General features: G+C 35.6%; 1 protein-coding gene across 1 annotated transcript in view; it reads right to left on the bottom strand.

Annotated features, from left to right (window-relative positions):
• Positions 1-19,158, bottom strand: part of ACER3 (alkaline ceramidase 3) — a 157,407-nt gene that overhangs the window by 46,063 nt on the left and 92,186 nt on the right. Inside the window, exons 3-5 of the mRNA XM_053560471.1 lie at positions 12,896-12,948; positions 7,861-7,913; positions 957-1,038 (exon numbers count right to left, since the gene is read on the bottom strand). Of these exons, the coding sequence (XP_053416446.1) occupies positions 957-1,038; positions 7,861-7,913; positions 12,896-12,948 (188 nt within the window). The remainder of the gene's footprint in view (positions 1-956; positions 1,039-7,860; positions 7,914-12,895; positions 12,949-19,158) is intronic.

Here is a 19,158-nt window from a genome sequence, read left to right as displayed (position 1 = left end):
CAACTAATACTGTTATTTACTTTTCACTTTCAGAAATCTTTATTTTCTGCGACATCACGCTCTCCTAGCTTTCTTACATCTCTCTGATTATTTATTCTCAGTTCCCTGTGCTGGCTCCATTTCTTTCACTGGCCCTCAAATGTCAGCATTCCATAGGGTTGTATCTTAGTCATCTTAATGGTCTATGCTATTTCTGTGCCAGTTCATCTATTCCCACATTTCTAGTACTACCTATATGCTAACAACTCCCAAATCTACATATTTAGCTCAGCCTTCCTGTAAAGCCTCAGATGTCTTTAATGCCATACACCTTGATCTCAACTCATTTCAAATGAAATTTATCTATCCTTATTAAATCTCTCTCAATTCTACCAGTGGTGATGCTTTAATGAGACTTGGAACAATAATTGGCACATAGTAAGTAATTAGAAATGGCAGTTCACTATGTTGTTCCAAGTTCTATGCCTATCAACATGCAATAGTCTACTTAGAAATGCTTTACCACATGCTTGCATTTTCTTAATACAAAATGCGATTCACTTGAGGAAAGAAAAAGCACTGGCATAGGATCTGGAGTGATTGGCTATCTCAACTTATTTGGAAAAGGTTAACCATTAAAACAGTCACACTAGGCCCAATGAAGCAGAGCCAACTTCATTTTTAATGAACAGGTAAATATCCATCCATGAGAAAAATAAATTTTTTTCCATTGTGTACTAAATATTTGCTTTTTTACTTTTTCCCCCTTAAAGACACCAGATTTTAAAAAGTGACTTCAATTACAGTAAGAAATAACACTTCAACAGGAAACAAAGAAGAAAGTATTTGTCAGTGAGACATTCTGTTTTTATGTAGAAACATTTCAGTTTGACAGCATGAAGCAAATACTGGAAGTAAAATATGCTGAACTCTATAAAGGTTTAATATTTAATTTGTTAGAGCAAAATATGACTTACTGTGGTAACTATTAAACTGAATAGAATTAATGTAAAAAGCAGATGGTAGTTTACTGAGTTCTTGACCTTGAAACATTCAAACCTTTAAAAAAAAGAGAGAAAGAAACTTTTTTAGAATATATAACTAGGAACAAATAGAATGCTGCTTTACCACTTGCCTATAGGCCTTTGTGATCTAGTGATACCTATCATTTCTTTCCACCCACATATTTTAGGAAAACCTGTACTGCCTATGGCTTCCAAAAGGCTAGAGGGACTAGAAGTAGACACTTGACGTAAGCTGGGATGATGAAAAGCTCTCTCATCAAAGTCTACAGTTTGTGATCCAGAGAATGAATCAATTAAGTATAGAGAGTAAGGTATAAAGTTATATGGACTCAAGGTCTGAGGCTGATATTTGGGGGCAGCCAAATTGAATGAACAAGTGGATGAATGTGCAAGGGAAGTAACTTTCAGGGAGAGAAAAATAGAGCAGATATAAACACTTGAAACCACATGAAGGGGAAGAAATGGAGAAAAGAGGAAGGGAAGAAGTTGCCCATCCACTTCAGTGAGGTGAGACTGTATTTCCTGCCCTTGGGTTCCATATAATTTCTTCTTGTCCTCACAATAAATAAATCTCTCTTAACTCAAGCTAGCTTGACTAGGTTTCTGTATCTTGCAAGTAATAATCCCTAACTAAGGAACACTATTATAGAAATATCTATTATAATTGTCTCTTTTCTTATCTGTCTCCCCAAGTAGCTTATGAATAAAACTTTATTTTTTTCATATACCTAGCATGGTGCCTGAAAAATAGGAAATTTTCAGTAAATCAGGAAATATGAACAAATAATTAACCACTAGTAAGCATCCAGCCTTTGAGGACTATGTCTTGGCGTATAGGCAGCAGGAATTACGGACAGGCTATAGGAAATAGACCCAACTCTTATTTCCTTATCTAAAGAAAGATAAGGAAAGGTGGCCAAAATAGATGCTTGCTAAGATTTCTTCTACTTTAAATTCTAACTTTTATGACTTGGAAAATGATTAAAAATGTTGACCTTTACATTCTATGAATTTATGGCTTGAAAGGTGATAGAAAAGTTAGTTGAGATATGTGTGAATTATAGTCACTCTTTTCATTCTGTCAATAGTTTAGAAATTTTGGTTTATTACTTCAAATGTCCTTAAAACAGGTCTTTAGGAGGTCTGGCTTGTATTTTTTACCATGGTTATCTCACTTTCTTATATATAATCAGTTTCATATCTGTCCCCTTCCTTAGACAATGAGTTCTTTGATTGTTTGTATCTAGAATTATGCCTAAAACAAAGGGGATTTTCTAGTACATGTTTCACAAATGAGTAAGCACAAGCAAATGAAAGGAAGGCAGGTTTAGAAAGGGTTAGTGGTCTAGATGCTTTACATGTTTGATATGTTCAAAGAATAAGGTGTCAAGAGAAAAACTACTGAGTGAAGATAACAAGGTCATGGGATAAAAGGTCAATATACCAAAATCACTTGTATTTCTAAGTGCTAGCAATGAATAATTGGAAAATAAAGCTTTTAAAAAGCAATACTGTTTAAAATAGCACCCTAAATCATGAAAAAGCTAGCTAGGGTTAAATTCAACAAAGATCTATGCATTGACAATCACAAAACATCACTGAGAGTAAGTAAAGAAAACCTAAATAAATGGAGAAATATGCCACATTCATGGTTTGGAAGACTTAATATAAAGATATCAATTGTTCCCAAATTAGTCTATAAAATCAATGAAATAACAATCTTCTAGCAGGCCTTTTCAGTAGAAATTGCCAAGCTGACTCTAAAATTTATGTGGAAATACAAAACATCTAGAATTCCCAAAGCTACATTGAAAAAAGAGCAAAATTAAAGGACTTACTCTAATTTATTTCAAGATTTACAATAAACGTACAAAAACTAGACAGTATGGGTATTATCATGAGGATACACATAACGATCGATAGAACAGAAAAGAAAGAAAAAAATGTCAAGATAATTTAATTTAAGGCAGAAAGAATAGTTTTTTTGAAAGAGGGTTCTGGAACAACCAGATACAACTAGGGGTAAATATTTTCCTTAGCTTTACCCTATTTTGTATGCAAAATTAACACAAAATGGATCATGGACCTAAATATAATACCTAAAGTTATAAAGTTTCTAGATTAAAAAAAACAAACAACACAATCTCTTTGACCCTAAGAAAGGCAAAGATCTCTTAGGACATAAAAAGCATTAGTCATAACATTTTTTTTAGTAAATTGGATTCCATTAAAAATTTAAAACTTCTGTCTTCAAAAGACACTGTTAAGAAAATGAAAAGAGAATTCACAGACTGAGAAAAATATTTAAATACAAATATCTGACAAGACTTGAACCCAAAATATATATAAAATTTTTACGATTCAGTAAAAAGTAAATCCAGTTAATAAAAGTGGTAAAAGATTTGAATAGATATTTATAAAATAAGGTACACATGGCCAATTAGCACATGAAAAGATGAATATCATCATTAGTCATTAAGTAAATGTAAATTAAAACACCTCAGAGATAGTATTCCATACTAACTAGAATGACTAAAACATACCAAGTGTTAGCAAGGATATGACCAGATAGGACTCTCATATATTACTAGTAGAACTGTAATAAAGAGTTTGGCAGTTTCCTATACAGTAAAACATATACTTACCATGTGACCTAGCAATTCCTCTTTTAGGTATTTCACCAAGAGAAATGGAAACTAATGTTCAAATAGAGACTTGTAAACAAATATATATAGTCAGTTGCTTTATTCATAAAAGCCTAAAATTGGCAATAACTTTAATGCCCAACATTGGTGAATGGTATATTATATAACGCAATACTACAAGCAATAAAAAAAGAATGAACTACTAATGTACATAATAACATAGATGAATCTCAAAAATATTATACTGGACAAAAGAAGCCAGATACCAAGGAGTACAAATTGTATAGTTCCTTTTATATAAAATTTAAGAGCAGATGAAACTAATCTTATATATTTTTTTAGAGATATATATTTTTTTAGAGACAGTCTCACTTTATCACCCTCGGTAGAGTGCTGTAGCATCACAGCTCACAGCAACCTCCAACTCCTAGGCTTAGGTGATTCTCTTGCCTCAGCCTCCGAGTAGCTGGGACTACAGGCGCCCACCACAACACCTGGCTATTTTTTGTTGCAGTTTGGCTGGGGCAGGGTTCGAACCCACCACCACCCTCGGTATATAGGGCCGGAACCCTACCTATGAGCTACAGGCGCTGCCCACTAATCTATAACTAAAGAAAGGAGATTAGTTGAGGCTTGGAGCCAAGGGTAGGAGTCAGGATTTCCTGTAATAGAGTAAAAATAATGTTCTAAAGTGATAGAACACTATTGATTATTTTTTTTTTTTTGAGACAAGAGTGTCATTATGTCACCCTTGGTAGAGTGCCCTGGCGTCACAGATGACAGCAACCTCAAACTCTTGGGCTTAAGCGATTCTCTTGCCTCAGCCTCCCAAGTAGCTGGGACTACAGGCACTGGCCACAATGCTCGGGTATTTTTTTCGTTGTTGTTGTTTAGCAGGCCTGGGCTGGGTTCAAACCCATCAGCCCCAGTGCATGTTGCCAGTGCACAATCACTGAGCTATAAGCACTGAGCCAGAAATGTTCTATTTTTTGATATAAAGGTAATGGATACATAGGAGTACACGTTTGTCAAAACTCATCAAACTATACACTTACATTAGGTGTATTTTTTTTATAAGTAAATTATACCTCAATAAAGTGGATTAAAAATTATTTCAGCCTTTTCAGAAAAGAATACCAGGACATAGTCTTTCAGAAAAAAAATACTTTTTATACTCTTTTTTTATACCCCCTTTTAATACTCTCAGATGGCAGCAATGATAAAACTTTTGTTTTATTCACAATGACAGGATACTGTGCTCTATTTTCATATACTGGCAAGTTCTACCCTTTTCTAATCCATTGAGCTCTCCAAGTAGTATATGTCTCAGGTGTGGTATTAATCACATCACATGGAGGCCACATGTTTCTGGTTCTGTTTCTTTTAACAAGGCTACAAATTTCTTGAGGTAAAGGACTACTTGTTGCTTAAATTTCCCAATTTGCAGTCCCTATTCACAGCACCTTATACATGAATAGCATAAAATAAATTTGTTTATAAATAAATACAGGCAGTGCCCAGGATACAAATGAGATAGGTTCTGTAGGTATGTTCTTAAGTTGAATTTGTATGTAAGTTGGAAAAGGTACATATACCTATTACCTATGATTGCCTCCATATGTGTGTGAGTTGTATGTCAGTTGGATGTTTGTAACTTAGGGACTGCCTGTAAATCATTTAATTTAATCTTTGTGGGAAATGTATACATACTATAATCTCCATTTTTTTTTTAAAATGAAGAAAGAGAAAGATTAAGTGATTTACTGAAGAAGTTAATTAAGTGTCAGAGCTGGAAATTGAACTACAATATCCTTGCCTTCTAAGTAACCTCTGCTAATTCCCTAGCATCAATCCATTATGTGGGCTCAATGCAGCGACTCACACTTGTACTCCTAGCATTCTGGGAGGCTGAGGCAGGAGGATTGCTTGAGCTTAGGAGTTCAAGACTAGCCTGAGCAAGAGCAAGACCCCATCTTTACTAAAAATAGAAAAATTGGCCAGGCATCATGACCAGCACCTGTAGTCCCAGCTACTCAGGAGGGTGAGGCAAGAGGATCACTTGAACCCAAGAGTTTGAGATTGCTGTGAGCAATGATGACACCATGATACCCTAACCAGGGTAACAGAGTAAGTTTCAGTCTCCAAAAAAAAAATCCATTATGTGATGATGTGATGGTAATCTGATTCTTTTCAATATGATCATTATCATAATCATTGCCTGCTCAAGAATATATATCTTCTTCTAAAAATATATAAACATCAGAATGTTTTAAAAATATATTCTTAAAAGGAGCTCATCTGAAAAAATTTTTTTTTGAGATCGTGGGTGGCATATTATGGCATATTAAGAGCCAATTTTTCAGCCTGAGCCTATTTTTTTTTTTTTTGCAGTTTTTTGGCCAGGGCCAGGTTTGAACCCACCACCTCCGGTATATGGGGCTGGCGCCCTACTCCTTTGAGCCACAGGTGCCGCCCCAACCTGAGCCTATTTTTTAAAATAAAACTTTATTGGAACACAGTTAAGCCCAATTGTTTATATATTATCTATGGCTACTTTCAAGCTACAACACAGAGCTGAAGAATTGCAACAAAGATGTTAGGCCCACAAAGTCTAAAAATATTTACCATTTGGCCCTTAAAGTTTGCCAGTCCCTTTCTATATCTTCTTACCTAACTTAAAAATAGGGCTTGATGCCACACAAATCTTAATAGCTAAATAAGCATTCTTCCTTTTATTGTTTCTGGATAAAAATTAGTCTTAGTAAACCTAAGAGCCAATAGTGATATAATCTGTTATAGCTGACTAAAAATGAAAGAAAGAAAAAAACCCTTTCAATTATTTTAGTATGTACTATTCACTTTTGGGAGAGATATCATGATGTAGAAGTCAGATATCCACTGGTTTAAATTATGGCTCTACCACTTAAAAGCCTTATTACTGAGGACTGACTTAGACATGTGGGTTCCTACACAGGCTTAGTAATTTTTTGTCCCTCCAAACATGTATTCTTTATATATTTGTTCAACATTTAGAGAGGCTGAATGCTTCAGGATGATGAGTGAAGGAGGCCTTCCTCTAAGGCTCCCAGTAATTTAGTTTGAGCCCAAACTTGCATACCCTAACTCAGTAAAATAAAAAGCTTGTAGCTTAGCTCATCCACCCTCCTTAGAAGGCACATTAAAGAATCATTTGTTGTCACTCAATGAGGAAAGGTTCTACTTCTATATTTCCAACACATACCAAGGTAGCCTATCAAAATAGTCTCTCCCTGAGAGGGATTCTGACCATTGTAATTTTCTCCATTATGATATATTTCCAGGAATATTTCAGCGTCCCTTAGAGGTTGTTTATCTAGGCAATGATCTAGGCTGGCATGCTTTTAAATCAAGCTCTGTTTATGTCCTTAGATAAATTACTAAATCTCCCTGTGCTTTATACTTCCTTGTCTATAAAATAGGGATAGTACCAATCTATCCTGCATAATTGTTGAGAATTAGAGATGGCATAGATTAATGTTATTACCATAATCAGTTTTGTCTCTCAATTTTGATGTTTTTCTCTGACACTCAGGAAATGCAAATTAACTTGATAATGAACTAAAACAGAATATGACCCAGGAAGGGAACTTTGGATTAGTAATTTTTTGTAACTTGTTTCATTGTTTTCTTCCATGTTTGTAAATAACCAATCAAAATAAGCATATTCTTAACAGCATTTATTCTAATTTAGAATAAGAAGAATTTAAAGGGAACAAGTATCTATTTAAAAGATAACTTCAAAAGCAAAAAGGGAGTTAAAATGATATAATCACTGTATAACTAGAAGGGCACTTCACTTTTCTGATAAGCTGTTCAGGAACTATTCATGTAATAATATAGAGAAACTTCACCTAAAAACTTCTATGGTATAATACATAAAATCTTTATCTAAACTTGTATACATCCTTTACCCATGGAAAGGTAAATTATGCAATTTAAGCCAAATTAAAATTTTAACTAAATTGGATCCAGGGTTTCAAGATCACAAAAATTAACAATCAACATTATTACTTCTCAGAAATTATACTCTATAAAGCTATCATAAAATTTACAACCTTCTACTTGATTATAGTCTCCTAGTGATATATCTGAGTTCACTATATTAATTCACTAAGAAGCAATAAGAATTTAAAAATATATCAAACAATTGAATTTTAAATGGAAATACTTACATGCAGTAGACAAATATGCAACAGCTGTAAATCATTGGGAGTTCATCCAGCAGCTATAAGAAACAAAGACCAATAGCAGGCTTGAATATTATAAAGCTGCAATTATTCTATAAATCAAAATAAAACATCAGGATGATTAAGATTCTCATCTCTTATTTATTTTGTTAATTCTTTTACATTTATCATCTAATTTACTCTATTGTTTTTGAACAAACCTGGTAATCATCGATCTGTCCTAATGCATAAACTAACTAGGAAGACAAACTCACTATTCCTGAAGGGCAGCCTTGTAATCGTGCTTTTTATATCATTCAATATCACAAACTATGATATCATACCTCCTGAAAAGAATGAGATATGGACCCACTTACTGGTCTGTGGGTCCTGTCAGTATTCTTTTGTATTTTCTCCTTCTTACAGCACCTTAAATTAACAAAATGTCCACCAATATACATAAAAAGAGATATCAATGGCCAGGGAAATAATTTCATTAATCCAATTAACCTATGTTTCTAAAAAAATAAATGTATTCTTATTAGCACTGATGATAACAGTAACAGTAATTACCACTATTACATATTAAACTGTAATGAGAACACTAAGCTAGGTGTTCTAGATAAGTTATTTCTAATCCTCAAACCAATCCAATAGTTTATTTATCACTAGATACATAATTAATTAGATATTAATTAATTCTTTAATAAAATGTTTACTATGTGCCAAACAATGTGTTATAAGCTAAGGATACAAGACAGAGAGTCCCTCCCTTCAAGGAGTTCACAGTCTTAAGAGGTTAAAGGAATAAAAAACCTAATGAAATGTAGTTAGAATCCAACAAAAGGGACACATAGAAGCTAGAGAAGGGAATGTCTGGAATGAAACAGAGTGGTGGAGAAAGGCATTCTAGGAAGTGGGCAGAGTGCTTCTGCAATGTGACTGATGTATTCTAACAAATCATTAGAATAACGAAAACCACATCATTTGTGTAAGTTCTTAAGGTTAAGTAAATGCTTGACAATCATTATTTCATTTCACTTTCACAGTTCTAGGTGCCATTATTATCCCCATTTCAAGATAAAAACACAAGGGTTAGATAGTTTAGGTAACTTGTCCAAGATCATGGAGGTAATAAGTAGCACAGAAAGATTCTGAACTGACTATGAAGCATACCTCTACATTATGTTGCCTCCAGAACATTTTGCTTGAATCACCTTCACAAATTTTTACAAAATCTGGCATAGGCCAGGTGCGGTGGCTCACATCTGTAATTCTTGCACTCTGGGAGGCCAACCTGCATGGATTGCTTGAGCTCAATAGTTTGAGACCAGCCTGAGCAAAAGCAAGGCTGACTCTACTAAAAACATAAAAATTAGCTGGGGATGATGGTGGGCACCTATAGTCCTAACTACTCAGGAGGCTGAGGCAAGAGGATCTCTTGAGCCCAAGAATTTGAGTTTGCTGTGAGCTAGACTGACCACCACAGCACTCTAACCAAGGTGACAGAGAGAGAATTCTATCTCAAAATAAACAAAATAAAATAATTTAAAAAAAAAACTGGCACAGAATTACGATCTGTTGCTAAATCTACCACAAATTTTATCAGAGCCAGAAGGTTCATCTATTTAAATATCTGAACCATGGCCTACTGGCTTTATATTAAACATCTTTGGCACTTTTGTGGCTGGCACCCTAAACACTGAGCATAGACACCAAGCCAACTATGCAAAATATTAAAGAGGGGGCTGCCTATAGTCCCAGCTACTTGAGAGGCTGAGGTAAGGAGCCTGCTTGAGCCTAGGAGTTTGAGGTTGCTCTGAGCTAGGACACCATGACACTCTACACAGGGTGACAGTGCCAGATTCTGTCTCCAGAAAAAGAAAAGAAACATCTATTAGAGAGTGGGGACTATATTTTACACATCTCATTCTCAATACATGTGCAAACACTGCTTAAAAGAATGAAAACAATTAGCTTTGTAGGAAAAGTAGTTCTGTTCCAGTGTGACAAATGGAAGGCAGGGACACCATTTAGGAAGCAGTTTTAGAAATATAGCCTTGAGATAATGGTGGAGACGATGGACTAAGGTAGAGACAATGGAGATAGTTAGACATAGACAGACTCAAGAGTTATTATGCAAATTGAATCAAGAGGTCTTAGTGTCATAGAGGTGAGGAAGCAGGAGAAATCAAAAATGAATCACAGGTTCCTGACTTTGACTTGGAGTATAAAGTTGTTTCATTCACTGAGATAAGGAGCAAAGAAGAAAGAAAGGTAGTATTTATAACCAAAACATCTCTTATTTATATTGTAAGTCCAAATTACCTTACCTTATTACCTAATATTTAAGCTATTTTTATTTTTGGATTATAAACAAAGTTACAAGTGAACAAATACTTGTCTTTGGTTTTATTTTCTAGGATAAATATATTTATTTTTACTTATGAGTAATAGATGAACATGTTGTTTTTACTAGCATTTGTTTTCATAATCTCAAACATTATGTAAACAACATGTGGAAAAAGCTGAAAAATACAAAGAAAACACTAAGTAAGTTTAAGACTTCTTGTGTCTTGCTATGTTGGTCTCAAATTCTTGGCCTTATATGATTCTCCTACCTCAGTCTCCTAAGGTGTTAGGATTACAGGTGTGAGCCACTGCACCTGGCTCAGTGTCTTTTTGATATATCCCTATCATTCCTTGAGCATTTCTATACTTTCTGGCATAGAAAAGATGTTCCAGGCTCATGTGGTTCTTTTTTTCTGTCCCAGCTCTTGAATCAGCCCTGGTTCCTTTTATATATTTTTTAATTTTAATGTTTATTTATTTTTTTTTGAGACAGCATCTCAAGCTGTTGCCCTGGGTAGAGTGCCGTGGCATCATAGCTCACCTCTAACTCTTGGGCTCAAGTGATTCTCTTGCTTCAGTTTTTCTGTTTTTAGTAGAGATGGGGTCTTGATTTTACTCAGGCTAGTCTCAAACTCAAGAGCTCAAGCTATCCACCCACCTCGGCCTCCCAGAGTGCTGGATTACAGGTGTAAGCCACTGCACCTGGCCAGCCCTCTTTTAAAGGAGAATAATTTTAAGAAAATATGATCTCAATAAGTGTGCTCTTTGGCTTTGGAGGCCCCTCCCTTAGATCCTCTCATGGACAAAGCTTGAGAATATATATGTGTGTTTGTGTATAAAAATATGTAAGTATGTACACATAAATATACCTATATGTATCACATATACTTTTATATCATTTCAATATATAGGTATGTATTGAAATCATGAGTTTGCACTGATATCTCCAGTTTCTATTCATTACCACAGAGGTCATTCTCGTTTTCATCTTTTCTATGTTTGCTACTCTGTTCTCTAACAGTGAGAAACCTAGCTTCCATTATGCTTAATAAATTTATTTATTTGAATGATTTCCCTCTATTTAACAAGTATTTCATCATTGCTACCTCTCCTCCCAAGCAATGCCCTCCTCACTTCAACTGTCTGTGTTTGGTTGCTGCTGGACCCCCATTTAGATGGCCTTTGCACTCTGCCCACGCTCCCATATCCTGTGCTGGGCCACCCTGCCATGTATAAGTTACCCTTACCCTCCCAGGGTACCAAAGCCCAGCACAAAACTGTTCCCACTACATGGCACCCTCACCATCCCACTCAAATTCCAACTATGTGCCAAATGACCTCCTCTACTTGTGTGAACACCCTCATTATTCTCAACTGAGCTGCCCCTCTGCATGAGTACCCTTTTCACCCTGGTCTCCGATACTTTGTCCTAGGCTGCCCTGATGTATAAGCACCCACCTCACTCCTAAATAGGCTCTGACACCTTACACTGGACTATCCCCCTGTGAACTCTGTCATCACCTGACTCAGGTCCAGTGTGCTGTGCTAAAGAACCACCACCCCATGTTGATATCCTGTAAGCCATACTCATGCTTTGATCATCACACTGGGCCACTCCAGTAGGGCTAGAGAGCACCTGAAATAAGCCTAATCTGAACGGAAATATATTGCAGGTGTAACATATATACCCTATTTAAGAATGTGAAATAGGCTGGGGCATGGTGGCTTACACCTGTAATCCTAGCACCCTGGGAGGACAAGGCAGTGGATTGCCTGAGCATAGGAGTTTGAGACCAGCCTAAGCAAGAACAAAACCCTGTCCCTATAAATAGCCTAGCATTGTGGCGAGTACCTATAGTCCCTGCTACCAAGGAGGCAGAGGCGAGAGAATTGCTTTGAGCCCAAGAGTTTGAGGTTGCTATGAGCTATGACACCACAGCACTTTACTGAGGGTTACAAAGACTTTGTCTCAAAAAAAAAAAAATCAAAATACTTTATAAGTATATTTTTATGTTGATTATAGATTGACGGATGCTTTAGATATATTAGGTTAAATAAAATATATTATTGAATTAACTTCACCCATATCTTTTTACTTTTTTCCATGTGGCTACTACAAAATTTTGAACTACAAATGTAGCTCACATTTTATTACTACCGACAATGCTGTTCTAGAAGTTTCTGGGTTAGTGATTATGAACCAAAAGGTCAAAGGATTGAGAACTAGATAAATGGCCTCCTTAGAGCAGAAACTAAAAATCCTTGTAAAGGGCCTCCTTAGAGCATGAAAATAAAAATCCCTAAAGCTTTGCTAGCTTGAGGCAATAGACCATTCAAATGAACACTAGAGACATCATAAAATGTAGGCACCTAAGAATAAGAATATATTGCTTTGGTGAAATGATTATATCTTTGTAGATGTCTCCACATGACTCTACTCTCTAATGCTAGTGTTAAATTGTATATGCTTATACAGAGGTAGTAAAAAATCTACATATGGCTTTCACTTATTTTTTTCTGTGGGCAACTCATTAGTTTGCTTCTTTATGTTACTTAGTTAGTATGGATCCTTTGAATTAGAATATAAATCCCATCTTTTAACCATCCTTCAAATATATGTTCTTCTCAAATTTGAAATATCTTTGAATTAAGAGAAATAAGCATTTTGTCAATTTTGTCATTAACTCACCTGCATTTCATATTTCAGAGTCATGTGGAAGCACCAGGATCCCATTCCTACCACTGAAATTAAAATAAATAAAAAAAAATTAGCATGAAATCTTGGGGTGGCCAGAGTGACTTGAAAAGACAATAAGACATTTCAAAGCACTGAGTTTTAAGAAAAACAAAGCTTATTAAATCTTGCAGCAAGATACATCTGACTCTGAATAAGTGCTATAATTAATAAAAATTAGGAACAGAAGAAAATAAGTATAATATAAATTCTCTTAAATTCTCTCCACTAAGTGACTTACTAGATAATATTCCATTATGTCCATAAAATACATTATTTAATACTCAGGATGTATTAATGCTCATAGCTGGTTAGCTAGTCTTTAGTATTCCCTTGCATTTCTAATCCAAATAACTGATTTATATGCTTAGGTAAGAGCCACCCAGTTATATTGGTTCTCAAAATTGTTAATGCCATTTGTATTTACTTATCAGAGATATGACTGCCAAAAGAGAGTTGCTGTTTCTCCAAAATCTATTTAAAATGCTTAAAATAGACTCAATAAAAGGTGAGCTGCTAATAAAAATTGCTATTGATTCAGGTGTGGTTAAGATATCTTTTAAAAATTGGGAAAAATAGTGAAAGTCTAAAAAGATTCTGTGTTCATGTTTCAAATTTTCCCCAAATCTCTCCTTTTTAAATAAATGGCTTCATCTTAGGATTTTAAAAAAAGTTTGATTTTTAGTTCAAGAAAGACTAAGTAGAACTAAAATTAGGTTTCATAGTCAAAGCCCATGTCCTATATCAAATAATTATCAAAGATTATATGCATTTTTAATTTAATTTTTTTGTTTGAGACAGAGCCTCATTCTGTTGCCCAAACTAGAGTGCAATGGTATGATCATAACTCACAGCAACCTTGATACTCCTAGACTCAAGCTTCAGCCTTCTGAGTAACTGAGACTACAGGCATGTGTCACTATACCTGGATAATTTTTCTAGGGGGTCTCACTTTTGCTCAGGCTGGTCTCAAACTCTGGATCTCAAAGTGATCCTCCCACCTCAGCTTTCCTGAGTGCTAGGATTATAGGCTTCAGCTGCCATGCCCAGACACATAGTTAAAACTATGTGTTTTAATAAAAATAATTTTCAAGGTATGTGTGTATGTATGTATATACATATTTCAATAATTCTGTGCTTCAATTAAAAAAAAAACCTAACCAAATATCAGTCCCATAACATTTAATAATAGGGCTTCTTCTCTGATTAAGTTCAAGTCAGCATTTTCTGAGCACCTCCTACTTGACAAATTCAGTTATAGATGCTGAAGTGTAAAGATAAGATCCAGTCATTTGCCCTAATGACTATAACCTCATGGAGGAGAAAGGCAAATAAACAGAGGGAGGATGCATGGAGATATACATAGAGCATCACTGGAGCACAAAGAAGGGATACTTATAAAGCAAGAATGATGGTAGAAGTTAAACTTAAGAATGTATGGGAGTTAGTCCAACAAACATAGTAAGTAGGGGTATTGCCATATAATTTGTATGAAGTGACCCGAGAAAAAATTCCAAACTATTTTGTTAGTCTTGCCTTAAAAAAAATCACTATATATATTGTTATTACACTATTTTTACTCCTCAAAATTAGATGGGGGAAATATTAATCAAATCATTATTGCTTTTGTTTCACTAGGGAAATAAGGAAATAGGATGGTTCATGTCTTTTTTCCAAAGGAGAAGTTCAAAGGTGCAAAGGTGGATAACTTACTTAACAAAAGGGGGAAAACCATATAGGTTATTTTAAATCATACAATGTACTATTAAGTAAATAAACAAACATGACATGGGATCAGGGGATGACTATTAATCCTGAAAGGTTGAATGGCTATTTCATCACACCTTACACAGGACTATTTTTATCAAAATGTTTTCTTATTACTGTTAAATTATATAGGATTTAAAGTCTTTTTTTTTTCCCTTTGGACTTTTTGCTTACAGATCCATTAAAAGTCGGACTTTTTAGAGATCACTACAATTTATTTCCTTTCGCCAATCTGCACAGCACATTAAAATGTATTCTTATGGAAAATCTATTCTGATGGCTACTCTGAGGTTTCAAATTTCTTTCAGGAAGAGGTAGCATTAGGTTTATTCCTCCATTTTCTATGTTATTTTCCTTTCTTTTAAAAATCACTCTGCTGCAACTGACCTTTCTATACATTTTAGAATGCAAAGAGTCATAATAGAACAGCATCACATTTTTCATACAATATTTTATGTTTTGCCCCTAAAAAGCAAACCCCAATTTTTGCCAAAGTTTGTTTTCTAGTTTTATAGAGATATAATTAGCACATCATAAAATTCATTTAAGGGATACAATTCACTTGTTTTTAGTTTATTCAGAGTTATGCAAACATCAATCTAATTTTAGAACATTTTTTATCACCTCCAAAAGAAAGGTCACACCCATTCATTAGCAGTCACTTTCCACTTTGCCTCAATATCTCCAGCCCTACACAATCACTAATCTACCTGTCTCCATAGATTTGCCTATTCTAAACATTTCATGTAAGTGGAATCATACAATATGTAGTCTTTTGTGTCTGGCTTCTTTCTCTTAGCATATTTTCTAGGTTCATTCACAGATGGACATTATATGTACTAAATATTTTTCTTCCTCCCCTTCATTCAATATGTTAAAGCTCTAACCCCCAATGCCATAGTAATTAGAGGTGAGAGCTTTGGGAGATAATTAGGTTTAGATGAGGTTATAGGGGGTGACTAGTGTCCTTATAAAAGGAAGAGACCTAAGCTTGCTTTCTTTCTCTCCACTGCACAAATGGAGGAAAGGCTGCATTTCCCTTAGGATAAAGGAGTGAAGAAGAGAAGTATGGCTTCTGTCTTAGAACTTTAAATAACCATTAAAAATACAAAAAGGAACGTTTCAGAGCTATGGGAATCTATGCAAAGAGTAGTTAACACCACATATAGGAGGTCAAAAGAGAGCTCTTTGGGGAAGTAATACTTAAGCTAGGGCCTGAAGAATAAATTAGAGTTAACTAGATCAAAGAGCTTTTTAAAAAATGAGATAATTCCTTTTAGAAGGATCATCTAGAGTAAAGACAGGGGTTAATGTATTCAAAGAAATATAATAAAAGAAGTTGGTGTAAGTCATGAACAATTTGGAGTAGGGAATTCAGTGATAAGATTGGCATGCATGGCAGTGCCTGTAGTTCAGTGGGTAGGGCGCCAGACACATACACTGAGGCTGGCATTCAAACCCAGCCCAGGCCAGCTAAAACAACAATAACAACTGCAACAACAACAACAAAAAATAGCTGGGCATTGTGGCAGGCACCTGTGGTCCCACCTACTTGGGAGGCTGAGGCAAGAGAATCACTTAAGCCCAAGAGTTTGAGGTTGCTGTGAGCTGTGATGCCACAGCACTCTACCCAGGGTGACAGCTTGAGACTGTTTCAAAAAAAAAAAAAAAAAAAAAAAAAAAAGATTGGCATGCATGGTTTATAGGCGTTAAATTAAGATGAGCTTTTAAAGCCATGTTTAAAACTGATTCAGATTTGTACCTTAATCCTAAGGACAAAGTAAAGTTGTTGAGAAAGTTGTACACAAATACACACACACATACACACACACATAGGGACTGACGTGATCAGTTTTACATTAAAAAAATCCCTCTGGTTACAAGGTAAGATGTTCAAAGGAGAAGTCTCTCAACTTTGATAGCAAAAATATTTTAAAGCAATTCCATGTTTATTTGTAAATTGCACACTTGCTGTGGTGCTAATATACTCTCTCTCTATATATATATTTTTAAACACATAAAATAAATTTTTTAAAATGAGGCAAAGAAGTAACCATATACAAATGAAGTTGAAGAGTTTTCTTCCTGCTTCCCAGTAGATAATTTTTCTTACCCTTTGGAGTGTGACTATCTTACCAAGTGACTGCTAGCTTATTAATGAATTAACTCCTTGCGAGGCATACACAGAACTTCATAATTTGGCTCCACTAATATCTTCCACTGCAACTTGTAGTACTTCAGTATATATCCCAAATTCAATCTTATTCTGCTTCCTTTCTAATTAAGCCCACCATACAAGGCATCCAAGAATTAATGTTTGACTAGGCTGGTAGTTATTTTTGGAGCACACTGTTTTGCCTATCCAGCTTTATAAATGCTAGAACAGTTAGAAACTTCTGATTCAGTAGTTGCTGTGGTTCTTGTACTTTAAGGAGCTGTATTTTGATGCTACACATCAAAAGCCAAAGATTGCTCTTAGAGTCTAAGGCTCAAAAAGGCACAGTCCAAATCTCTGCAGTTCATTAAAGAACCTCTAGAATTCAGCATAGTGCCAAGCATACAGGGAACACGTATTAATTATTTGCTGATTGGTTGCTTCCCCCCCCCAACCTCCCAATGATTCAGTATTTCATAAGAAACAAGGATAGGAGGTGATCTGCAAAGGGAAGAGGGGAGAAATAAACAGGTGCCTGAATCAGTTCTCTAATGTGAACCAGAAGGGGGAAACTCAGCCACATCTCCACATTTCTCAAGTTATCAAAGGAGAGTTCAGGAAGCATTTTTGGTCACTTCTTCTCTCCTGGGTGGTTAACTCAAACACTCTCCAGGCACATTAAAATACTAGAATGAAAAGGCAAATAAAAAGATAAACACTGATATTGTGAAACTCAAGAAGTTTCATCACAACACATTGAAGAGGGCCTTCTTGATCACCGGAAGGGCGAGAGGGCGGGGTAGGCAGGCACCTCTGGAAGAAGCCAGCTCTGCAGCAGAATAGCAAGCCCCATCATCAGGAGGAACGCAAAGTACCACGGCTTTGGTACGGAGGGGGACACATGCAGTCATCAGGAGCCACAGCAGATCTCGTAGGAGTGGCACATACGATGTGTTGAATAGAGTCCCTCAAAGTACCAGCAATGTTTTTTGGCTTCTAGGCACTCCAAGAACAGCCCCAGCAGCAAGGGCTGGCAGTTCATGGCTCCTCCAGGTCCTCTCCCACAGTGCCAGATGCAGGATGCAGATGCCAAGTTGCAGGTGGATGGCTGGCACAAGAGGGTTTGAGCCAGAACCAGTGAACTGCCAGCAGGGACTTGCTGCGTGCCGCCCTGGCCACGCCGCCCTCCGGCACATGCTTCTGACACTATTTATTTTTAACTAGACACTGTCATAAGGGGACAGTGTATAAGCTTTAACAAGTCAGGGGTGATTCAAAACTTAAGATAGAATCATTTTGTGGTAAGAATATGAATCAAGACAAAATTACAGGCACCAAATAAAACAATTTAAAAGCCAGAAGTTCAAATATTAGGCACATATTTAAAATCAAACACATTTTTATTAGATGGGAAGAAAAATGAGAGCAAGGTGTTATATTTCAGATCTTGTTATTAAATGCAGGAAAAGTTAGGAATATATTCAATATTATCTTTTCTCTCAATAGAACCTAATTTCTGGAGTAATAAGAAGGCTAGCAAGAGAAAATCTCCAAATCATCTTTGGAATTTTCTCCCCGTCCCTTTTAAAATTCTGAACTACAAGCTGATGTAACACATTTAAAACACATTCTCCCAGGGTGATGCCTGTGGCTCAGTGAGTAGGGTGCTGGCCCCATATACGGAGGGTTGCCAAACTGCAACAAAAAATAGCTGGGCATTGTGGTGGGTGCCTGTAGTGCCAGCTACTCAGGAGGCTGAGGCAAGAGAATTGCCTAAGCCCAAGAGCTGGAGGGTGCTGTGAGCTATAATGCCACAGCACTCTACCCAGGGCGACAAAGAGAGACTGTCTCTAAAAAAAAAAAAAAAATTTCTCCCAGCCATGATGTTCTTCAAAACCGGACCAAAAAAATAAACTAAGGTCCCCTTAAGATTAACATACCTGATTATTTAAAAAAAAAAGATACCTGATTATTTATTCACTTAGACTTCAGACAGTGAGGTAGAGTTATGGTATATTAGGAAGTGTGTACGACTGGAACTCAATAACTTGGGTTCAAATCCCAGTTCTGCTCCATAGGCAATCCTAAATCTATTTAATATACCTGAGCCTGACTACATGTGAAGTTAGATTACATGTAATACGTAAAATAATGTTTTTTATTTCTTTCAATATTATGAGAATAATATTACTAATATTAATAATTAATTTTATTTCTTTCAATATTATGAGAATAATATTACTATTACAACTAAAATGTGCTCTTTATGAAAACTGCCATTAGTTTTTTATAAATT

The sequence above is a fragment of the Nycticebus coucang genome, chromosome 14 (genome assembly GCF_027406575.1).
Source record: "Nycticebus coucang isolate mNycCou1 chromosome 14, mNycCou1.pri, whole genome shotgun sequence".
Taxonomy (NCBI): Eukaryota; Metazoa; Chordata; class Mammalia; order Primates; family Lorisidae; genus Nycticebus; species Nycticebus coucang.
The sequence above is the reverse complement of the archived record's forward strand: the minus strand, read 5'-3'. Positions and strand labels throughout refer to the sequence as shown.